The sequence below is a fragment of the Drosophila sulfurigaster genome, chromosome X (assembly GCF_023558435.1).
Source record: "Drosophila sulfurigaster albostrigata strain 15112-1811.04 chromosome X, ASM2355843v2, whole genome shotgun sequence".
Classification (NCBI taxonomy): domain Eukaryota; kingdom Metazoa; phylum Arthropoda; class Insecta; order Diptera; family Drosophilidae; genus Drosophila; species Drosophila sulfurigaster.
Genome location: NC_084885.1, coordinates 13,636,552 through 13,662,046, shown reverse-complemented (window position 1 = coordinate 13,662,046; position 25,495 = coordinate 13,636,552). Strand labels below are relative to the sequence as shown.

Below are 25,495 nucleotides of genomic sequence, written 5' to 3'. Positions count from 1 at the left end.
TTCGTTAATTTGAAGCTTCAAATATGAAATAATTTGCAAAGCAATTATTTAACACTGAGATTTATTTCGTGGAAAATATATAATTTCAAGGCGAAGCAGGTGAAATTAAGGTATTGCCGAACATCATGCGATTTATTATCGACAAGGTTTAATAGGCACTTTACAGCCACAATATATTACCTGTGCATATATTATCTACATACGTAGAAAAGTATGAGTATTAATTACAGCTCTAATCTGCGGTTGACACAGTGTGACACAACTTTGAGCCGATAATATCTTTCAAGTGCACAATGGCTTAATATATTAGCAAAGTTCACTTGAATAGTTCGATGAAGCAATTAAGTGTGAACACTTTGTCAATTTAACGACATAACCATATAACCAAAACAAGGTTACTAGTATGCAACATCTCGATTTTATTATTTCTTTTTTTAGTGTTTCATTGTTAAATGCATAATTTGTAGATCGAAAACTAATTATCTAAGTTGTTTGACTGACTTACTTAGTTTATTTTTTTGCATGCGACAATAAATTAACATTTTAGTAAAAGAGTATTTTGACAATTTGTATTTCCTTTTTTTTCATCTCTAATTTTTGGAGGTCAATTATCCTATCTGGAGAGAGACAGAGAGAGAGAGAGAGGCAGCTGGTATTTCTGGTTTCCAATAACAAAAGTGCAGCATAAATTAAAAGAGTTGGCAAAATGATTTCCTCTGGGAATGAGTTCGAAGACAAATCATGATGACATTGCTGTTTTTTGTGATTGTGGTTTGGCTAATAAAATTTACAATTTAACCTTGAGTTTTTGGATTTACAGAGCTGTCGCTATATAGAAATGTGAAGTGAAGAGACTATCACAAATAAATAATGTATGAAAATCAAAGCAACATAATCTAGCATGTTATACTAGTTGTATCTTTTATGCTGGCCTCTACCTAGGGTTGACCCCTCTCATTTTGTTGTTGATTGGTCTACTGATCCACGTACCAGTTTCAAACCTGGCCAAAAGTCCACATTGTACAAAGTAGTGGTAGTAAAAAACAACAACAACAACAACGACAAAAATACAGACAAAAGTGCAAACTAACAAAAACTTTGTCGTTGACTTACAGTCAGTATGACAAAGTGGCAAAGGAAAGGTCGATGATTTATCAGTTTCAGTTTCAGCTTCAGGTTCAGTTTCTGTTTCAGTCTCGCCTCTGCTACATTTTGATTTATTCGCGACCTTTCGATGGGCCTTTGCATTGGCCATTCATCTTGTTAACTCGATCAACTTAAACTTTTTGCTGTCCTAGAAACTTGATGTCCATGCAAATACAAAATCTAAAAGAATACCTTTCTGATCCAATTAAGTGGCAAATTTGGTGCAAGTTGCGCATTTATTTTGTAAAACGTGAATTAGTTGAAAAAATTACAATTATGAAATTACCTCGACACTTGTGAGATATTCTCAAGTAGTCCAATTAGTGAACAATCGAAGTCATGGACCCCCATAACGAATGGGTCCAAATTCTACACACGCAACAACAGCAGCAGCAAAACAATTAGGCGCATAAAGTCAAGTGCTTGAATAGAGAGAGACTGAAAGACAGACAGCTCAGCTAGTAGATGACATTGGCTATATTGACTTGGCTATTGATGCTGATCATAAATGTATATCTTTTTATCTGCTTTTGACTTCTTTGACATCAACTATTAGCCATTTGTACACAAACTATTATATACGAGTATTTCACATGCACATTTGTGTACGTACTTCACTTTAAATACATGTATCAGATGTATCTGATAGTTCAGCTCGAGGTCGCCGCATTCAGTCCCTAATTGCCATCTGCAATCTGTAAGCTGACTTACTAAGCAGCTGGCCAACCGAGTATGGAAATTGAAGTCAGTTTGAAGTATCTGACTTAAAGTATAAATCAAACTAAAGTAATAGAAATAATTATCTTATTCATTTACTGAACTAGCAACGCAGTAAGTAAGTGGTAGAGTATTCTCCTATTCGTAGTCACTAAAGTGATCTTTCTTACAGTTTGGTCTGATTTGATTAGGACGGCAATGACAACCACAGATGTTGCTGTTGATATGTCATTAGCACGACTTCGTTTCACTATTTCCGCTTCCGTCTGAAATAAAACTTTTTGTTAAGTACCAAAACGATTCCGAATTCCAAATTGCATGTTTGTGGTAAATAAATGCGATTATTCGCATTTTAGTCATTGTAGATTTTAAACTGAGCAGCGGTGATGTACAATTTACCCTTACAAAGCAACTAAAACTAATGTGAGGCGGCAAATTATAATGTAACAAAGGTTTTCAAATAAAACAGTCTTACAGAATTATTTCAAGTAATGAACATCATTTGGTTGAAGGTCTCTGCAGCAGGTAATTTAGTAAATTCTAGATCTAGATTGGTGAGTTAATAAATATACAGAAAAGCAAGTTAATTTTCCATGCTCATTTGTATAGAGATTTTCATACTAAATTTAAGTTGTAATTGTAAGAAGACTATCCAGTGTGCTCGACTGAGAGAAACCCGTTACCCATTTTCTTTAAAACCATAACCTACTAATGTTCCGAAAATATGCCGAAAAAATGCTTAAATATACCGAAAGCTATAGCTGCTTTGGCTGACAATTTCGTATATTTTATACTCTAAGGTATATTTCGAATGTTATAGAAAATATATTCGAAACAGTTTACTATTTTGTTTTTATTCAATAAGGGTAGCGGGGATTTCATAATCGAGCACTTTCGAATTTAGCTTTCTTACTTTTTATAATCTAATTTTGATGATATACGAAATCTGCATATTATTGAGCATATAATTATTTTATTTGACTCCTAATTGCTCTTAACTAAATAGTTGTCGATTTAATAAATGTTTAATAGTGTATTTTTATTTAAAATTCTTTTCGTAATATTAATGGTTAAGATTTTACATATTTTGACAATTTATTTATTTAAGTAATTTAATTGAAATTGTCTTATTTTTAATGCCAATTTGTTGTATTGGTTTTTGGCTTATGAAACAAATAACTAATAAATTAGTTACATTTTTCAAAGTATACAGTTCTTAATTTCTAATATTTCATTTAATTAAACAATTTATGAATAAATTAACTACGTGAATCCATAATATTAGATTTTATGAATGTAATTTATGATTTAATTATGTTTTGGATTCATTGTTGTGATGATGTTCTTGATTAATTAATTGAATTTATACATATATCTGATTGAGGAAATTACCATTTATACTTACTTGGACTACTTAAGCGAACAATTTGTGACATGGATTGATGCATGAAATACATAAGATATACCATTTGTAAACTGTTACTCAATGCAATGAAAGGTGCATTGAAGCGAGGGCAGTTAGAGTAAAGGAGGCGTGGCCCATACGCCCACACGCGACTAAGCGGAAAACAAATTGACAATCAGTTGAAACTTTCAATTGAAATGGATCGATGAGACTTAATTGAATCGATGGATATAAAAGTCAGTTGACTTCTGGTCGCAATTTTAGTGTAACGTCGGAGACATTAAACATAATATGCGACCTCCTGCCCTGCTGCTCATTACACTGTGTGCCTGCTCCTGCACCTGGCGTTGCAATGCCAGACCAAAGGGAATGCAAATGCAATCACAATACCTTCGGGCGATCACCACATATCGGAGATTGGAACGCACTCTGCCGCCGCAGGAGCTGCGCGCATTAACTGCGCTGGGATTATTGAATGGTGCTCGTCAGGCCGAGGAACAAATGGAGCAGCATCTGGTGCAAGAGATCAAGGAACTGCTGCAAGAGACCGATCTGCAGCAGGGCAATCAAGTTATGCTAAAGATCGATGAGATCGAGCAGGAATTGATGCGCGATAAGCGTGCTCTGAATATTCTCAGCAGCGCTGTCGATGTCCTGGGCACCACTAAGAACGAGCAACAGTTTCGCCAGGATCTACGCAGTATCTTGGAACAGGAACGTTCTGAATTTCAGCAGCAGCAGCAGTCACATAATTCGATAGATCAGCTGCAACTCGGTGAACGATTGGGGCAATTGCGTCTGCATATACTCGAACAGATACCACAGATGAAGAACACGTTGGAGAGCAAAATCGAAGCGGCTTTGGAGCAGATTCTGAAGCAGGCAACAGTTGATGGGCCCTTGGCCAAGGCTAGCTTAAAGGTGCTGCACAAACGAGCTGCAGAGCCAGAGCAGACGGAAGAGAAGCCTGTGGAGAGACCCAAGGAAATGCATGTGATTAAATCTATTCTGTCTGAGGTAAGTTTTAAAGAAGTAGTAATAGCTTATAGCAAATTTAAGGTTACAAAATCTTACCAACAGGACGACTTTCGAGAGAATCTAGTGGAACAACAGTTCGAGGGCAGTGAGAATAGCAATAAACAGTTGCAGCCAAAAGATGAAATTGATGAGGCGGCTTTGGATATTGATGTGAGTAGCAGATGAAAAGATTCATATCTCATTGGTGTGACTAACATTTTGTTAAGCTTTTAGTTTATAAATATATGTTTTTTGATTGAACACTTTATTATAAAATGTGAAGTTATATGTACAAGTGTACGTGCTTAAAGAAAAGAGTAAACACGTGCAGGTCAATAGGTGTTTTCTATTTAAACATATTAACTTAGCGAAAGCAATGTATAAGAAACATAATATATAATTGTAAATCTATAAAAATATGAATAATGAAAATTTAAGTAAAAAAAAAAATAATTTTAAAAAGCACAATTATTTTTATCCTATGTTTGGAAGATTATTCCTTAATAGTTAATTTATTTTATTCCATAAAACACAAAACAAAAGTTACAAACCAGTACAAATATAAGTACAAACATTTGTTTCGGAGCAAATAGACCTTCAAGAGGACAAACACATTTTTTCTATTTTTTTTTCTTTATTTTGTGATCGTTTTATTTTATTTAACACATTGAAATTTATTTTTTATTTCATTTCTTTGTATGGGTTTATTAACCTTTACTTAATGTATTTCTTGCAAATTAATTTAAGTAAATCATCTGAAATAGTATACCTTAAATGCAAAAAACCTTCACCCAAACAACTACCTGGCCTTAGGGATTAATTTTTCATTCCATTATTGGAAAGAGTTAAGAAAGTTTTCATTAATGCGCCTTCAAAAGTCGCAAAACATTACAGCCAAACCGATGACGCAAACTCATGGAAAGCAGGAGGATGGAGATGGTTTCGATGACGAAGGCGATGCTGGCGGAGCTGATGCAGGAGGAGGAGGCGGCGGGCTTGTGGGCATCATTGGCAGCTTAAGTGGCGTGAGTGGCAAGAGTCAAAGCTTGAACGAATATCTATGGAATATTAATATTATGCAGCTTGCAGGGCGAAGGCGGTTCGGATGTTGGCGCATTAATCGGTGCACTTACGGGTCTCATTTCATCGCTGTTTGGCGTAAGTTTTCATTGCTTGATTTATTTTTTATTTAACTAATTTAATTTTCTTTTTACTTAGCCTGGTGGTCTGGACATTGAATCACTGATTAGCACCTCAACCTCATTGCTGGCGGGTTTGTTGTCAGGCAACAAGAATTTTGGCGTTGTTCTTGGCCAATATGTGGGCACCGCCTTCGATGGATTATCTGGCGGCGGTGGAGCGGTAGGATATTTACTTGATAAACATTTTTTGATTACATTATTATTGGATTTCCCTATTTTATTTGCAGGTGAACAATGGACAGTTTCTTGGCCACTTTCTGGGCACTGTGTTGGCTGCACTTAGCGCTGTACTTAATTTTTATATATTACATATTTCATTACCTTTTATCCAAACTTATGCTAACTGTGTTACTAACCTTAGACTTCGTTTAACTTTTGGACTATCTGCTTAAATAATATATATTAATGTTTATATTTCTTTTAGGATCCCGAAGATGAGGGTCCGCCGCAACCTTTGACATTTGCCAAGAGTTTTCTGAGCGGTTTCACCGAGTCAAAGTTTCGCCCCAACTCAGCTGAGGCGTCAGAGGAGCGTCACGGCAGCACGGAATTATCGTTTCAAAAGAAAAAAAAGGATGCTAGCGGCCATTCCTTTGATTCGGGTGGATTTGTCAAGCAAATTGCATCACATCTAGTGAGCAGCGCACTGGGATTGCTGCTAAATGCATCGCTGGGAGCATCTGGCGGTGCTTCGCATGCCTCCGCTGGTTTATTCACGAGCAGCAGCCATCACATGAAATCAGTCACGGGCAGATCGTGGTCACCACAGCCACAGCCACAGCAGACTTATGGATATTAACCACTAACTAGCAACTAAAATATTGATTTTTTTCCTTTTTTTTTAATAAGTTATAATTGGTAGAATAAAAAACTGACTTTCCTTTCAAGTATTGCGTATATGTATTTATATATTTATATGATTATCTATGCTGTGGGTGCAAACCGCTTTAAGAAAGCGTAAAAACAAAAGGTCTTCATAGCGTTGTTGACCCGACTCTTTGGCTCTTTATGGTCATAGCGAGTGCGTAAGCAGTGAAAATCGGAAGCTTTGTAGTCGAGTAGGTAGTTAACCAGTTGAGCGAATAGCGAGCGGATGATGCAAGACGCCTTTGTGCCCCCGTCGCTTAATGCGGTCTACCTTAGATGCAAAGTTACGCTCAAGTAAACAAACAGTGTGTGTACGAAGAAGTAAGATTCATTATTTAAACGGCGAGTAATTAAGAAAGAGATGAAAATGCCAATGCCAAAATGGTCAGGTCAAAGTCAACGTGACTTACTGAGTATGAGTATGAGCTTGAGTATGGCAAATGAGTGGATTCACTTTCAGCAATGCAGCTGCAGTTTTCACTCACAATTGTTGGTTGATAATTGGCTTATGCAAAGTTTAGTACTGAAAATTGAAATATTGGAATTTATGTTAAAAGGTACTTGCTTGAAATTTGATTTTATAAGACTTCGTTGATTTCACCTGCAAAACTAGTTATTAAAATTTAGCAGAGAAATTAACAACTGCAAAAGCTAAAGTTAAAGTGTGAATAAGTTATGAAAAGCACGTTTCAAAAGTGAAATTGAAAATTTGTGTGAAATGTTGTAAGAAAATTCTAAAAAGAAAACAACTTGAAACCGTTTTAAGGATTTTGTGGTCATTTAAATGGTACTTTGGCTTTTGAGGGCCAACATAAATGTGGGTCATAGCCAAACAGTCTGTTGCAGGCAGGCAAGCAGCAGGCAACTGTGATTTATGGGAACGTAATACTCAGAGTTTGTACGATGTTTTATATAGCAGAGTATATATGACGGCAGTCGGCAGTAACGGCAGCAGCGTTGTCATAAATCAGCCAAAAGTCAAATTTCATCTACTGTCGCAGATATTAACCGATGGCGATGTCCGATTGCCGACGTCATTGTTCCGTTTCATTCGTTTTCCACTGTCATTCGCACTCACACATACATACATATATGGTCTTCTTCGCTCTTCGTTTCATTTGCTTTGTTTTGTTTAGCGGAGCGCATATTTTGTCACTTTCTACTCATTGCAAGTTACATATGGTACAAAGTGTGCCTGTGTGTGCCTGTGTTTGTGTGTGCTGACTAAGTGTGGAGGACAGGGTGGGGCATCAAGGGGAGCTGAACTTTATCACCATGCTTTTTACTTTTTATTTTGTGCTTTATTCGAGTACATAATGTACGTATCGCATATACATATGTATGTTTGTATTTATTTTTGGATTTTCTGTCTGTTGCGCACTGCTTTGAAAGCTGTTTCAGTTATGCGTGAGTCTTTCACAAGACCAAGTGACACTTCGGGACAGTGTATCGTTGTTTATTTTCATTTCGTATGTGTTAATGTCCATTTTTTTACATCTTTTTTTTTTGGGCGTCTGACCACCTAATTTGTTAATATGTAAAGACCATATTTTTTTTTGTAGTGCAAAAGTAATTCGTGAATACCGGCTGATTTTTGTTTTATTGTGTGTACTTCTTTTTTCTTCGCTTGAGATATTGGGTGCATTGCCGCTAACAGTTTTCTGTGACAAACATCGGTGAGTACACATATACATACATACATACATAAATACATACAAAACGTATGCATATAAGATAATTTGATTATATGTCGAATCATTCAAAAAGTCGCAATGACAGAAACAAAAGACTTAAGCAACAAACCTGCTAAATGGCAAAGCTGCGCCACAAGGTTAATATACATAGTATGGGCAAAGTTTGCATCGATCACCGCCACAGCACACAACACACAACACACAGCACCTACCACAACAAATGACGCTTTCGACGCATTGCAAAATGCAATACACACAAGCACATGGGATATTAGGCATTTGCTATAATTATACACCGTCTGCGTGTGTGTGTGTGTGATCGTATATAGGACAAACGGACTTTGATTAGCATAGATTTACTAACAATTCATGCAACTGTTTAAACATCCAGTTAGGCCAAGTCAACAGCTAATAAAACCATATAAAAAAAACTTTCATTACCGCCGCCAAATATATTTCCGAATGATCAGCTTATGTACTCGAATATTTATATATAAAATGAACCAATATATTTCTGTGATCAACTTATGTACTCTTTTCCTCGAATAACAATAAATTTCTTTAATCAAGTTATATATTCCAATGTTGATATATGAAATAAACCATTTCCTCTATTAACAATAAATTTACAACCAATGTGTTTTCACAATAATTGAGATGGAATTCTCCTTAATGAAATTTTTATAATTTAATACTTACCATAAACGAACTTATATACATTTATGTATGTTTGTATTTAATTGTTTGTCGTGATTTACTGATTGAACAATCGAAGCACAACACATGTTGAATTGACCCCGTCGAACAGTTCGTTTAACTGTCGTCAACGCTTCTCGGCAATTATAATATAATTGAGGAAAAAACCCGTAGGTTGAAATATTTTCGTCTTTATGCTGCGGCTGCGGCTTCATTTAAAACTTATTTCCGTTTCTATCTATGCCACACAAAATTAATCGAAATATGTTTTTTCTTTTTCTTTTCATTTTCATTTTTTTTTTTTTTTTTTTTTTTGGGAATTTCATTCATTTGTGTCTGGGCGCAAAATGTGCGTGTCAAGGTTAAATGTGCGAAAGTTTTAAAATGAAATGCTTATGGGTCATTTTAGTTAATTTGCAATGATCCACATATGTCAATGCTCATTTGTTAGTTGTAGCAATAGTTTGGCAAAAAAAAAAAATAATAACTGTGGGAATTTCTGAATAACTTTTCAAAGTAAATAATATGTGAACAATTATCAATTTAGCTGACAAAACAAAGATTTACATAATTTGTTTTTTTTTTTTTTTTTATAAATTTGGTTGAATAATTGTTATTACATTTTAAACTTAGACACAATTTAAGAAATTGTTTTTAAGGGCGGTAATTTTTTCCCTTGGAGGTGCTGTGGAATTTTTTAAAATTGTCTCGGTCATCTAAATCAAACGCAACAAAAACAAGTAACAAAGCTACAGACGAGTGTACTCGACTGTGGGATACCCGCTACCCATTTCGAATAAAATAAATATATTTTGCGCTATTTTTCTCAACTTATACCAAATATATTGCAAAAATACTAAAAAATTTACCAAATGACCGCATTCAAAATATACCATACATGGCACAATATACCAGATTGTCAGCCAAAGCAACTCAGACCCCTAGTAACAAACTTGATCTGCGTGCAAACATAACAAAGGCTGTCGAAAAAAAAATATAGCTCTATATCTTATAGTCTCTACACACATACACACAGACGGACAGACGGACATACGGACATGGCTAGATCGTCCCGGCTGTTGACGCTGGTCAAGAATATATATACTTTATAGGGTCGGAGATGCCTCCTTCTACCTGTTACATACATTTCCTGCCGGCACAAAGTTATAATACCCTTCTACCCTATGGGTAGCGGGTATAACAATTAAGTAACAAGCTGAGCTACAATTTTGACATTTCCGGATACTTTTAGTTTTTTTACAAACCAACAACTTGTAAAATAAATACAAATTATAATTAAACTATTAAATTGATAATGATGGGACAGAAAAAGACAATGAGCTTGGGCTTGAGTACAATCTTTCACTTTGTGTTGTTACATGACAGTTGAAAATTTCTTAAACTTATGAACTAGAAGCGACAGAATTATTCATTCAAATAAATTTATAAGAAATAAATACTTTATGCAATTTTAAATAACCTCAAAGATAAACTTAAAGCCATCAAGCGACAGAATTTTTAATTAAAAACGAAAACGTACTTTATTTGATGTACTTCATTATTATTAAACAAAACTCTCTTTATGACTTATCCATCAACTCGTAATGCAAAACAATTATGCTTTTAACGATTATATTTATCGTTAGCTTTCTCCAATCACAGCAATACAAGCGAAAATACAACTAAATATTTTATTTTTATTTACTACTTATTTTTACTTTTTAATACCTTTTTTTTTGAAGATCTATGTCCGAAATATTTTGACAGTTTTCTAGGCCAGAAAATGGGAGTGTCAAGGTCGAAGATATAAATTTATATTTTAATCGAAAGCGCATATCTAAATGTCCTATTTGCTGGACAGGTTTATATTCTAATTTCAGATATCACGTGGCTGATTAGTTGCAATCCGTAAATGTAGATCGTTTTTTGTATTTAAAATACATCATTAAGTTTTTGGCATATCAAACAAATAATATATATTAAATACACGTAAAATGCATTTGCTGAATTGAATCAGAAAAGAAGAAAAAAATAGAGTATTGTAGTGATCTGTGACTATGTAATAAATTGTTGCAAGAGTGTTAATGGTGAAGATGAACATTAATGAAAGTCAAAGACAGCCAAAGCGTATAGCTTATAGCTAGCCACATATTTAAAATAAAATTAAAGCAATACCAAAAGAAACCGGTAATGGTCTCAAGGTCGTTAAGAAACTGTATGTGTTTGGCTTTGGGTTGTTGGCTTGGCTTGGCTGGGCTTCGGCTTCGGCTTGGGCTTGGGCCGATTGCGACGGCTTTGGCTTTAATCAAGATAAGTCTCATACCAACAGCAACACAATTTGAACAATTGACTTTGGCACGCCGAATATTTGATATCCTAAGAAGATGTAAACAGAGAAGAAATGCAAATTGTCTCGCATTAGGTTAATAAATTGGAAAGGTGTATTTCAAGGAGCTTTTGATATTTATATATTCTAGTTTTATGACATAATTAAAAAGCAATGTATAAACAAGAGATGTACCATTAAATTGAAGAAAGAAATATTTATGGGCTTAAATTATTTTATACACTTGCATGAGATGCTAAATTAAAAAATAAATAATAATAATAATAAAAATAATAAAACTAATAACAAATACACAAAATTAGTAAACAGACAGTTTTTTTTTATGGATTTGGCTTAATAAAATTTATGTATTTATATTAGATGTTCAATTAAAAATAATTATAAAATATAAGTGAATATTAAAAATAAAAAATAAATAAAAATTATAAATGGTCAAACAAATTTATTTATTGTGAATAGATATGCATTTTTTAGCACTTTAATTAAAGCTGAGAATCATTTTGAAGTTATTTTTCTATTTTTCTATTTTTCTATTTTCTAACATACATATTATATTTTATCGTAAAACAGAAAAAGTTCTTCATATTAATCTTAGCTATAATTATTGTGCTTACTTATTATTAGAATTGTTTCAGTTTATGTTTTTTTTCCACTAAAAATAGTGTCGCAATCAACAAGTTCGCTAGAGAATTACCCATATCCTAATTGAGTACCAATTGGTTGAGTGATTCACAATACCCTGTGAAAGAGTATAACAACAATACCTTGTATTGATGGCGATGAGTACTCACAGATGAGCACATACACAACAACACACATGCACACACACAAACACTCGCATACCGCTGAATGCAGGTGTAGAAAAAGAGAAAGTATTGTAAATGCCATGAAAGTGGAGCACAATCTGCCCGCGTTGAAGGTAAACCAGCGAGGGGGCGTTTATATATATACACACACACACACACACATGCACATGCATGTATTTTGATATTCGAATGTGTGTGAGTGTGAATATGAATGTGAGCTTGTATCTCGCTTGATTTTTTCGCATGTGTGTGTGTGCGTGTTTTCGTGCATCGACAAAAGTCGGTCAATAAGTTTATTGACCGTTTTAACACATTTGATGCCTTTATTTTCGTAATAAATAATATTATATTTTTTTACCAAGTTTTTTCCTATGGCCCGAAATTTATTATGCAAATCAATGTTTGAGTAACTGCGAACTTATGAAATTGGCAATAAAACAATGCCTTTTAGGTTTTTGGTTTTTACTTATATGCATTCGTCTCTTATTTATTGTGATTGTTTTCCCTGCGTATTACGTAAATACATTTTCTGTGGGCCTTTTTTTTTTTGGCTAAGATCACATTTCTCGAACATTTTCAAAGCTAACAAAAATAATCGTAAACTAATAAAAATTAGAACTCTAATTTAAACTAGCTTATTCAATTTATCATCCATTAACATTTAATAAGAATGATTTGCCAAAGAGAACTCACACTTCATTAATCCACCTAATCACTTGTCGTTTGCCGTAATTCATAAAATCGTTAACTATGCATCACCAATTCTAGACTCCCATAAAATGAGTTGTTGAAAAAAAGAATCATTAAATTGAGCACTTATTCGTCAAGTCAGAAAATGCCAATCGCAATCAACTAATTGCAGCTAATTTGAACCCAATAAAAGTGTTGCAAATTTATATTTTTTTAACATTATTGTCTTCAATATGAGAACATCAAACGACCTTTGCGCCGTTTTTAATAATTGTTGGAGAGATGAAAATTTGTCAGATTTTTTTTTTGCAAATTTTAAATTGCGACATTGAAATCTATTGGTTTACTAGTATTTGTAAAATATTACCAGATTAGCCAACTCACCTGCTGTGCTGCAATTAAAATCATAAAATCGAATTAAAAACAATTAAGTGTGTAAAACAAGTTGAAATATTCTAACAGAGTGAACTAAACTGCATGATGCTCTAACTTAATTATGAAAGTACTTAAAGATACAAAAGTATCTTAACGTGTATAAGATCTGATACAGTATTTTGTATCTTACAAAGTACTTTTTCGCTTGCTTTTAGTCAAATAAGTTTTTTTTTTGCTTTATTTTGAGTTAAAGAGTATTTTAAAATTGTTTAAATCCGTTAATTGTTTTGAGCCTTGTTCTGTTTATAACTATCAATGAATGTTGAATTACCCGAATGCATGTCTCGACGCAATGAAATTATTTATTTTATTTTAGTTGCTTGTTTTTTCTAGTCATATACATAAACTTCTTGTTTTGTAGTCAACCTTCAACTAGTTATCTTTAAGTTATTTATACTCCATTTAGTAGCCAAACATGGATAGCATTAAAGTCTCTACGTCCCTCCTCTTTCGATCGTATTCGAAGTATACATATATGGTAAATATGTATAGCATAAATATACATATTATAAATTGTCTAAGCAACGCAATTAAAGTTATCGAGTTGCAGACTAATCAACATTCTGCATTAGCCACCTGAATTGAGTGTTAACCTTTGCATTGAACGCAGTTCAACATAACATAATAGAATACAACGCAACAGAACGCTTTGTACTAAGTGCTTATAGATATGCCCAATTGGATATACAACGAGCTCTAGTAATTGTCCACTGCCAACTGGCAACGCCTATTTTAATTAAATTCGACATGGTGATTGGGAGCAAGTATATACGTATATATAAAAAAATAAACTCTGTCGAGGTCTCCGATTTAACTGAATTTGCTCCAAAGCTAAAGAAAAGTTGAAGGACATTCGTAATATTTATGTCTGAGAACGACTTAAACAATTTTTCACGGCTGTTGAAAATACTCGACGCGCGCGATTTTCATCAGTGAAATTAAATTTAAATGTCAAGAACATTTTGCAAAGAAATTGTCATATAAGAAAATTCCTAAAGTATGTAGTATTTAATTTTTTTATGAAGCATTGCTTTTGATTTTCATTATAATAATCTTTAAGTCTGTGTCATCGACCTTTCGATGAATTCTTTGTATAAAGCAAATAGTAATTGTACAACAATTAACTGCAACATAACAATTTAAGTGCTCGTAAATAAATCTGCTTATTCTCGAGTTATTTTTTGCATTTATAGTCAAGTATAAAATATGAATCAAGCATGAATTGTTGGCTAATTAACAAAAATGCAGCTTAACAATAAAATAACTAATGAGGGTTTTGCGATCTAAACAGTCTATTCAGTGTGTATATTCTATAGTTATATAATAATGTAAGAAGTACTCAATACTTTTGTACTAATTTAATATGAATAGTAATTGCAACCAATAAATCTTTTCAATTGGAGCAATTCTTTTAAAGATTGGCACATAGGTAGTTCTTTTTAATTTAAACAAATAAAAAATAAAATAGTTTGCTTATAAGTTCTGAGTTTAGGCCATTAAACATATTGTAGCTATTATTTACTGTTGCACGAACTGAATACGCCCCACAGCACTTAGTTGCCTTGAATGTTTGAAGTGTTTAACAATAGTCCATTAGCTGATCTAAATCTCTTTGGCAGAAAAAATCTCAAATATTCTTATAAAGCGCCTTTGACAAGTTTTACGTGGCACTTTGCACCCATCAAAATTATGCAATATGTTGCATGCAACATTTCAGCAAAATATGAAAAATCATCGCTTCTTTTATTGAATATTTTTCAATTCAAAATTGATCGGCCAAAAATAGTCTTGCTTGCCCCTTTTTTTTATAGGGGGCACAGCGATTTCATGTCTGTGGACATATAATATACATTTGGATTTTCGTCATCAATGCATGGGTTGCTGAGAGTGCGCGATTATAGATTTGAAAAGTTCAGCAACTTGTAACACTAGTTTACAGCCTTGCTTGATCACTGATCACTCTGATCACCGCTGCAAAATGTAGTTTAAGCCATTCATTCGTAGTATAAAAGTCACTTCAGGTCTTGGCCGGTCATGCTGATAAATATACACACATATAGTATATGGTAGACCATTTGTATCTTTCGGTTGCCATGGGCCATTCGTTAGTTAATGGACCTGTTTTAAGATAGTCATCATCGAGTTGCATTTTGGGGCGCCTCGGTAATTCGTAGTGCAATACTTTAAAGAACTTGAGAGCATATGACATAAATGCCGCTTTACAAAACAAAACAATACACAAACAACAACAAAAAATCTGAATAATGCATAATGACAATCATTTTATAAGTCTGCAGTAGGTAGCAGTAGCAACAACAACAACAATAGCAGAAATAAAATTAAGCAATACTAAAATGCAAAATTATACTTAGTTGTTGCCCAAGGCTGCAAGCATGCAAAACGTTGGAGAATTGTCGGTTCAAAAGGGTTTAACAATAAACGAGTTCAAATCTAATATGTAGTATGTACAGATACAGAAAGATTGCAGTTTACATTAGAGTAATTAGGAATGGATTTTAAAATGTGGTTTTTCAATGGATCAAATGTTTTTTTTTCGCTAATAGTATTAATAATACTCTATTCGTTTTCAATAAAAGCAGAGCAGTGTTATTATTATAATATACCAAATTAATATACCGAACAAATTCAAATATATGGGAGGTTACATTTGGTATTTTGATATAGTGCATTTTAAATATACCATCGAGTAGAAAATATGTCATATTATTAATATACTAAAAATATAGTAAAGTATATATATATTATGAATATCGATATAAATTTCAATTCAAAATATACCTAAAATACTAAAATATACCATTGGTTTTTCATATTTCTATATACTATTTCGTTAAAAAAGTACCACAGAGTATAAAATATACCACATTCTTAATAAACCTAAAATACTTCAATATATCAAGGACTGTATTTGGTATTTCAATATAATTATTACGTTAAAAATATACCATAGAGTATAAAATATACCACTTTTTCGACCAAAGCAAATAAGACCCGACTACAGCACTCGCTTTTATTCCGCATATAAAATAATTTATTTAATAGCTTATACAATTTGTATCTGATTGCAACGAAATTTTAGTTGGTTGTTATTATCGTATGTAGCAAAATTCGAGACTTTAAAAAATAATTATATTATGATTATGTACTTATTAACACTTAAAATGATTTGATAACTAATGATTACATAGTTTTTATTCTCTCTTATAAAATATAAAAAAATAAAATCAAAAATTTTATTATTTTATAATTAAATATGCATCAATATATAAAATGAGGCACTAAGCTTTTATTTCATAAATATTATTTGTGTTTGACCTTCTCTGTCGCTTAGACCCTTTTAAAATTGATATTGACATTGGAAAGGATAAATTGGCATAACAAGTATAGTTGTTATTAATGAGATGTTTTTTATTTTCTGCATTAAATTGTAACGCAATCGAAACGGTGCCAACTTGTTTTGTAGCGAGTCGCTGTCGGCGGTCAGCGGGTCAGTGAGTGAGAAGGACACGCGGCGCTGTCCCAGTCAACATCAAAAGCTGTTTATGTGTTAGTTATCACGCAATTATGTGTGTGCTTAAGTGCCTAGCTATATGGAGAGATCGGCGGTGGAAAGAGAGTTGAAAGAGTACAGATGTCGTCGCGACGTTTTGGTAGTTATAGTGTAGTAGAGTAAATGCGAACAGCGTTGGGGTCTCGGCCATATCAAATATGAATATGTGCTATATACACTACACACTATATGACAAGTGAGTAGATTAGTTAAAATTGCTACACACTTTCAAAGAAAAAAACAAGTAAGAAAGCTACAGTCGAGTGTGCTCGACTGTGAGATCCCCCTACACCCATTTTGAATAAAAGAAAAGCAGTGTGCTATTCTTTTTAAAATATACCGAATAATACTAAAAAAAACTAAAATATACCGAAAACTATATTTGCTATATAGATTAAGTACGACATTTAAAATAATCTATAAAGGTCAAGTAGGTAATTGCAGTACGCATAATTTGCCAGAAGTATTTCTTAAATACCACTTACAATTTTTATTCGAGATTTTTCTTTCTGCTTGTTACATTTTCTGCCGTCACAAAGTTATAATACTCTTCTGCCCTATGGGTAACGGGTATAAAAATACTAGTACATATACAGCTATATGGTAGTGGTACTTTTAACAGGCCTCATTTGCATGTCACAGCCACAGTCGTCAAGTTTACGAGCCACTTGGGGAGACGGAGCGCAGACAGACACCCCGTGCTCGAAACTCGAAACTCGCAGCACGAAACTCGAAATGTAGTTAGTATAGTAAAATAACTGATTGGCCAATGCAACTAACTAACTGGCATTGCCAGAGTTATAGTCGTACTATATGTTGTATTATGAGAGCTCAACATAATTGCGGCGACTGAGAGACATAATAATTGAATTTTCATAGCCAATTTTGCAGTACGAACACACACATTCGTTAACAATTCTTTTGGTAATTGTTCATGAACTCACTTACTCACATGCATCTATTAAATGTACCTTGGGTGACATTCACGAGTGTGTTTAATATGCATTTTATTGCAGCGCGTTACCTTCAAACATTGAAGCCAATGCCTAAGGGTAAAAAAATAAAATTAGTTGCTGTTAATAATGCAGTTGCTCTAATTTTCATAATCTTTTGGCTTAGGCTTAACATAACATTGGGCCAAAGTCACAAGATTTCTTTAAAGCCATTTGTTGACGAATGCAGTTATAGATCTGTTGAATTTCAATAAAAATAATTAAGTATCTGTTAAAATCGCTTTCTTCAAATTCCTTAATATAAACAACTGTGTCACTTACTTTTTAATATGTCAATCAATTGTATGATTAACATTTTAAATTTCAGAAATGGACAGGCAAAAAACATGTAAGCAGGTATCTTGTACTCAACACTTGATTGCAGCTTTCTTACTTGTTCTATGTACTATATAGTTAAATGATTTCCAGTTGTTCAGATTGAGAGTATATCATCACCTAACCTTGAGTCTCGAAATGATAACAGCTTATTCTAGAATCGAAAGGATTGTTCCTGTTTCATGTTCAAGCAATCAAGCTTACCATTTTTGTTGTAAGCATGCGATTAATTGCTATAATTATTAACCACAAACATATTAAAGAGGTAGCAAACAACAACAAAAACAACAACAAAAAAAAAACACAAAATAAATAAAAACAAACTTCAAGTCAGCGCCGAAGCAGGCCAAAAGTAAAAGGTAAGCAATTGAGTTGCACCAACAACGAACTTTAGGACACAACCAGCTGTTTGACAGGTTCCTCGAATTCAGTATCAAAATGTAAATATGTATGCACGTATGTGTATTTATTATGGCCTCACCTGGTTGCTTAGCTTAACTGCTTCGACCTTCTGACCTTCAAGTGACGACAGTCTAGTGTTATATTCTTAGTTCCATGTGCATTTAGCATTTATTATAGTCATTCATAAATTTATAAAACAAAAATCCACAAAAATTTATAGTTATTCCATTCCGTTGATTTTTTATACATAAACGTTTCAGAATTTATAGTTTGAGTTTTAATTACTTTCTTATCGGTGCATTTAAAATTTTTTTATGTATTTTAAAATCTAAGAAAACGTGTTATTGGGCGTTGCTTCGGTTCATTTGCTTTAGTAAGAGTTGATTTTTCTGCAGTCGCGTGCACTTGAATTTATTACAACTTTATTAATAAATTGGATCATTGCAATATTGCGAAATACATGAGCAATCAATTTGTTAAATGATCTAAATACATGAACATTTAATACTACTACAAATGTTCAATAAATTTACGAACACGATTAACATCAATTTTAATATTGGAAGCAATCTACAATACTAAGTAAAAATTAACATCCTTGGTTCAACTGCTATTGATCCCATTAAACCAACAAAATACCTGTTAAAATAACTGAATTTATCAACTTCAATAGTTGCATTAAATGCTTGCATAATAGCACTTAATAATATAATGAGACTTCAACTTTATTCGAGTAGCAATGTGATCCATAAAATGTACATATTATTAACAATGTGATTCAAATTGCTTAATGCATTAGTGGAGAACAATTAAAGCGCTTTTGTCGAGACACGAGATACATTTAACATTTACTCCCACGCTTAAGCACAACAAAAAGATAATGCAACTTTTGTCATACTCTAAAGTAACTTTAGTGTTCATTATCCAAGCGTTCATAATTGTTGTTGTCTTAAACGTTTTAGACCCTGGACTTTAATGGAGGGATATAATTACAGCAAGCATTGCTGATCTTCACTCTGTGTTGTATGAGTGTCTTTGGACTGATAATTGTAATGTGTACTCGACTAGAAACATATCTAGCTGAAGTCGCAAGCTTCAGCAAGCTTAAGATTTTGTCATTAAAATAATACTTGCGAACAACATTAGATATTTTTGCTGAAGACATCCTCCCAGCTACTATTTGGGCATTATTATGCATTATACACACATACTTGTATGTTGGAGAATGCTTTACAATGTGGTTATCTCCAAAAAGATTTTATTGAAAACTTCAGCTTAATAAAAATATTTATTTGAAAATATTTGTTTTTATTTTATGTGCAGTGTTATTTGGAAGATGTTATTATCAAAAAATCAAAAAATATTTCATTTAATCTTTACATTTCAAAGTTTATACCTGTATTTGCATAAGCTTTTTGAAAATATTTCAGTATATGGTTCAGTATATTCTTTAGTACATGGGCATTTAACAAAAAATCACTATTAAAATTAAAATGTTGAAGCTTCACCAATATATTTATGTTATCTTAATTAAATTTTTACAGTCGCAGTTGAAAAATGTTTTCTTTTCATTTTAAAGTGTAGTATTACTTTGCAGACTTCTTTACTATATTTTTTCCTACAAAAAGATTTCGTATAATCTTTATAGCATATACCTTCTGGTATTTGCTGACAGCTTCTTTACTCTATTGTTTTCTACCCAAAAAATTGAATTTATACTTAGACTGCAGTATTATTTTGCAGACTTCTTGCAGACAGATTTCCATTAAAACTTATACCGGTATTTGTGTAAGCTACTTGAAAATGTTTTACTAGCAACTTTGTATTTTTAATGTAATGTACGTATTATAATTATTTTTGGTGTCTAACTGAGAAGGGCGAGTGTTGGGCGAGTTTAGTTGAAAGACTGCAATGCCATAAAATATATATTATAATGCTTATGTGGACATATTCATAAAAAAAATAAAATAGGCGGCATTTAAGCACCGTAAATACTGGGCAACAGAATGGCACTATAAAATAATATGTACGCAATCTGGCTATGACCAACTTGGTGTTTTAATTGAAAACCAAAAGTACAAAAGAGCATTGCAAAAACAGCAGTAATGAATAATCGCACTTATAGCAGTAACAACTCAAGTGTTGCTGCTGTTGATGTTAATGTTGTTGTTGTTGTTGCTGTTGCTGTGGCTGTTGCTTTGCTTCGGTTACAACTTTTGCACTTTATTGAGCGGTTTTCGTTGAAATTTTCGCTCAAAACGTGTTCAACACAGTCTCAACAGACTGCTGCTGTTGCTGCGCAGTCGCGCTGCCAAGCTCTGACGTCGTTGCGGCTGTCGACGCCAACTCCGACGCCAACGCCGACGCCGTCTTGCATACTGATATCGATGTTGCTGTTGTGTTTTAGTTGCTTGAGCCATTGGTGGCAATGTGAGCGAAGCGCGCGCGCGCTCGTAATAAAATTCAATTCGGTTTTGTCAGTCTTCCATTTTGTATGTTCGCTTATGTCTACACACACACAAACACACATAAAAGACACTCAACCATATGCAATCGCACGATTGTGGATTTGCTCTTCAGTGTTGTTGTTTTTTAATTTATTTTTTTTTTATTTTTTGGTGGCTGTTGACGGTGGCCAAATGAGCGCTATACGCGGACGCCGACGTTGACTGCAAAAGCTCGACGACTGCGCTTTGGCTGTGTAACCAATTTTTTGGCCACTGCTAAATCATTGAAGTAACTTTCGTCTGCAGTCATTTGCTTAAAGTTAGTGAACGTGCTAGTATCGCATCTGTCTGTGGCGGCTGCTCCGAAAACAGTTTTTTTTCTTGCTCTGTGCTTGTATATAGCTTTTGGTAAATCTTACTTACGATACGTTGTAGATATAAATTTTTTTTTGTTGTTTTTATTTTTTTTTTATTTGTTTGTTTTGGTGTGCATTACAAACATACATATATAATTGGTGCGTGTTCGGACATACAAAATTCAAAAATAAAAACAGTCTGCGAAGGTCGAATGACACAATACGCATGCGCAAACGCCAATACTTCGTGTGTGTTTGTTTATAAGTGACTCCTGTTAGAATTAAGACTGAACGATGAATCTAACTTAATCCCTCAATCGTATCTCTCTCTATATTTTTTCGCAGATCTAACACAAAGATGCAGTTCACAACAGCTTGCATAACAGCAATGTTGGTATTGGCCAGCACACACAAGACGCTGGCGGCTCCAGTGGAAACTTCAGTGGCACTTCAGGATAGCAGCAGCGAGCTTGGCGAATTGAATCCCATTAATGCAGAGGTAAAGTACCACATGGATACAGTAACGAGTTAGTAACGAGTTGTGTGTGTGTTTGTCTGTGCTCGCTCGCTCGCCCATTGTGTCATTAGAAGCACACCGAAAACTTGTTGTGAGCTTCTTTTTTTTTGCAACTGTTGCTACTACAGCTGCTTGGCGATTGTTGCTGCATTTGCCTGCCGCCTGATGCCTGCTGCAAAGGCGTGAGGCGTAATAATCTTTCGCCAACTCTGCCTGACAGCCCATTTGTTTTCTTTCTGTTGTTGCTGTTGCTGTTGTTGTGTAAGCGGTAGCGCACAGCCAAGTTGGTAATTTTGTGGTCGACTGACGCTACTGCTGCCACTTACTACCACAACCACCACAACTACAAACTAACTATTACCACTTACAACAGTTGTCGTCGCAGCAGCTGCTGCTGCTTTCCGTATTGTGAATATCACAGACGAGACATCCATCCCGATCCGATATGCATATCAAATGCATAATTCAATTATCATACAAACAAAAAATTCATAAACCAACCATCCAGCAGCGACCTTGAGGTGAAAAAAAGATGAATGCTTAAGCAAACACTTATTCACCACATTTCAACATTCAAAAAAGCAGGCGCCAACGCATCACACACATTGTTATTGCTGTGTTGATGGGGCGTGAGGCAAAATTGGTGGTGAAAAGAGGAGTTACCCAAATATATATGTATATATATATTAACTAGCTAACTCAGTTGACCAACAACTCTAACGAGGAAGCTCTCACAATCTCCCATTTTATTTTTTGGTTATGAAATTTTCCTTTTTCTTTGCAGATGAGCGTAGGTTTATTTTTATTTTTATAGTACATTGTTTTATGTTTCACTAATGGACTTGCGCATTTGTGTATTTGATTTACTGCGCTGTGCAAATTTATGGTTTAGTGCTTGGAAATTGGGCAAACGATTTTTCAGTACTCGAAAAACGTTAAACCGATCGTAATTTTACAACATGTTTGGCAACATTTTGCATACTATATATCAAAGTTCAAAACTTAAGTATATAGTGAAAACGCACAGAAATGCAAATTAAAGATTAATTGCAATAGTTGTTTAGTGCGTTGCTCTAGATCGAATTTTATTCACCTTCAAATTGAAAATGTGGACTATTACATCAAAAATATTGGATCACAAACGTATAGAAAAGAGAAAGATTAAGATCAGCCTTGATCAAAACTTCGCCTTGATCGCAATCAGATAAACTTTAAAATACTTGATGCGGCTCAGCTACAGCAAGAATTGTAAGCTCAGATTATGAAATTGATCTAATGAGGTTCATTAATTGAGTAATCTGGTTCATTATAGAAAATGTCATGCTTAAGGTAATGACATAGACTAGAATATTGCATAAGACTCGTAATCAACATTTCATCCAAACGCCAAATTAGGCAATTTCAAAAAATATAATTCATTGTTTAGTAGTTCGTTGTATGATATAATTATGCCGCAAATTCGTAGTTTAGACTTGAATTCTTTATGGCGATCCCAAAGGAAATCGCAGCTTATCCGAAATGCAATTTTAATTGCTGTTTAGCCATTAAAAGAGCGCTTTAATCGTCAACTTAAAAACAAGGTGTCGTTATTTCATAATCGCAAATGCTCCAATATATTTGTTGTTTTTTGTGTGTTTGAAAATGACAACAGAAATAATAAATTTTGAGCCGCAAGTAAGGTGACATTGGAGAAATGCATATACATGGAATATTTTTTAGTTTTTTCGTTCGTTTGTTTCGTTGGCTTGGTAATGACGTTGTGAATTTTAAACGTGATCAAGCATTAATTCAAATACAAGTACGAGTACTCAAAGCGTATGCGAACTCGAATTGTCTCGAATGTTGTGTGGTTGGTTCAACGATTTATAACGACAGACACACTTTGAGCCTTAGAATAAGCATAAGTACTTTGATCGCCTTGGGAGGAACGGGAATTCAAGTGTCTTGTTTGTCTCTATGTGTGTGTGTGTGTTTGCATGTGGGAGTGTGTGTGTAATTGTTTATACGTATTTAAATTGATTTTCTTGCACCAACGAACCTCGTAATTGGGTCAAGTATAACCAGCCTCGAATTTTGAGCTTCAAATTAAATGTTTGTGTTTCTCGTCACTTCTTTTGTACTTTGCCTTGTCGGTGTTGTTTCATATTGTGTTTTTTTGCCAGCGATTATTAAGCAAGAATCCAGAGCGATAAGGCTTTGTTTTTGTGTGTTTGTGTTTTCTTTGAATTTCGATCTTTAATTCTAGGAGGTGTTAGGCGCTGATCTTGAACGCAACAAAAGAAAACTACCCGATGCAACATTTGAGGCTAAAAATGCCGTTCTTGGCTTTGTGTTTGGTGTAAGTAGTGAAGTGATAAATCGCAATCGCAATCGAAAAGTAAACATGATTAATGCATTAATTCGATTTGCAGAAGATCGACAACTTTCTGGATACAAAGACGCGCGTGATTGAGCAGCTGGATCGCTCAAATATTGAGAAGAATAAGCAATGGGATATTAAGGCACCGGTGCCAATTAAGGACTTCCAGACTCTGATCACCGCGGTCGTCTCACCAAAGATCCGTTCCATTGGCAACATTGCCAATGATCTGACCACCGGTGTCCTCACCACAATCACAGCATTCAGCGGCTCCTCATCGGGCAATGGCAATGCCAATGCCGGTTTGGGCAATGTGGTGTCCAAGTTCCTCGGCTTCTCCGGTCCCATTCTGCAGGGTTCATCGGGAGGCGTCAATGGTGTCGCTGGTGTCACAACACCAGCGCCAGACTCTGATGAGGCGGGCTATTAAAGCAGCTGCTTCGCTGGCTTCTGGATCGTTCATTCTCTACACAATTTTGGTTCCATAATTTATGTACTTCACACTCACCACCTCTCTCCTGATATATGGGACGAAACAGATTGATATATCTGATTGATTCCATCTGATGCTCGCACGATTCATTTTCAAACTGTGCATTGATTTTTTTGTTGTTGTAGTTTAGAAAATAAGATAAAAAAAAAGAAAATGAAATGAAAAAAAAAACACACTCTGTACCAGACTTTTACTTGCTTTTTCGTCTGGGCAAAAAAGTTAAGTTATATTCATGTTTTGTAAATATTGGCGCATATATGTTAAATATGTTAAACCTACGACTATGAAACGATTATAAAAAAACACAAGGAATTTTTTGTATGTACATCAATAAATCATTATAAAATAAAACCACTCAGAACACATCTTTTAATGGGTCCAGGCGATTGCTTTTCTTTGGTCTTCTTAATTTTAAGCAGCGTTTGCTTTGACTTTTTCACAAAACTCTTTCTTCTTTCTTTTTTTTTTTGGTTCTTTGTTTGCTTGCCGCAGCAGACGAAACGGCGTCGGGCACGTGCTAATGGTAAAGATCTGAGTGATGCTCCGGAACTAGATCGCAGCAATGTTTCTTTCGATCTACCCAGCGAACTGTTCAACAGAACCATTAAGACCGTCACGCAAGTTTCGCAATCATTCTCCCGCTTAATCATGGTGAGTACAATATTTAATACAGATGCAAAAATTTGAAATACAAATACTTCGTAAATCAATTCATAAAGATACAATCGATACAAATAACTCGGAACCCATAGTCAAGAAAGGTATTATAAGTTTGTGTCTCTAGGAAATGTACATATGTAATTGGCAAAAGAAGGCATATCCGACCCTATAATAAACACCTAGATTATAAACACCTAGTCTATAATAAATCGATAGCACTTTTATGCTTGCAAGCAGATCAAGTTTGTTTTAAATTTATTTTAATTATTGTCCCTGCGAATCGGATAACCATTGTAATTTTGAGGCAAATAACAACTAAAGTATACATATATGATTCCTT

General features: G+C 34.1%; 2 protein-coding genes across 2 annotated transcripts; both read left to right on the top strand.

Annotated features, from left to right (window-relative positions):
* Positions 1-3,500: 3,500 nt before the first annotated feature.
* Positions 3,501-6,293, top strand: LOC133849180 (uncharacterized). The gene is made up of 7 exons (XM_062285088.1): positions 3,501-4,285; positions 4,349-4,456; positions 5,164-5,310; positions 5,375-5,443; positions 5,504-5,647; positions 5,715-5,774; positions 5,912-6,293. The coding sequence occupies exons 1-7, from the start codon at positions 3,560-3,562 to the stop codon at positions 6,284-6,286; spliced, it is 1,629 nt and encodes a 542-aa protein (XP_062141072.1). The 5' UTR covers positions 3,501-3,559; the 3' UTR covers positions 6,287-6,293.
* A 1,480-nt stretch (positions 6,294-7,773) lies between these two features.
* LOC133848518 (uncharacterized) lies at positions 7,774-24,871 on the top strand. The gene is made up of 5 exons (XM_062284134.1): positions 7,774-7,823; positions 7,917-8,030; positions 21,472-21,625; positions 23,889-23,981; positions 24,055-24,871. Exons 3-5 carry the CDS (start codon positions 21,485-21,487, stop codon positions 24,430-24,432), a joined length of 612 nt encoding a protein of 203 aa, XP_062140118.1. The 5' UTR covers positions 7,774-7,823; positions 7,917-8,030; positions 21,472-21,484; the 3' UTR covers positions 24,433-24,871.
* The last annotated feature ends 624 nt before the right edge of the window (positions 24,872-25,495 follow it).

What these genes read in the sequence shown, in the direction of transcription:
- LOC133849180 (XM_062285088.1), top strand. Translation starts at nt 3,560, where the DNA reads ATGCGACCTCCTGCCCTGCTGCTCATTACACTGTGTGCCTGCTCCTGC. An exon ending in TTAAATCTATTCTGTCTGAG is followed by an intron (nt 4,286 to 4,348) that starts GTAAGTTTTAAA and finishes TCTTACCAACAG; the next exon opens with GACGACTTTCGAGAGAATCT. An exon ending in TGTTGGCTGCACTTAGCGCT is followed by an intron (nt 5,775 to 5,911) that starts GTACTTAATTTT and finishes TATTTCTTTTAG; the next exon opens with GATCCCGAAGATGAGGGTCC.
- LOC133848518 (XM_062284134.1), top strand. Translation starts at nt 21,485, where the DNA reads ATGCAGTTCACAACAGCTTGCATAACAGCAATGTTGGTATTGGCCAGC. An exon ending in TGAATCCCATTAATGCAGAG is followed by an intron (nt 21,626 to 23,888) that starts GTAAAGTACCAC and finishes CTTTAATTCTAG; the next exon opens with GAGGTGTTAGGCGCTGATCT. An exon ending in TTCTTGGCTTTGTGTTTGGT is followed by an intron (nt 23,982 to 24,054) that starts GTAAGTAGTGAA and finishes TTCGATTTGCAG; the next exon opens with AAGATCGACAACTTTCTGGA.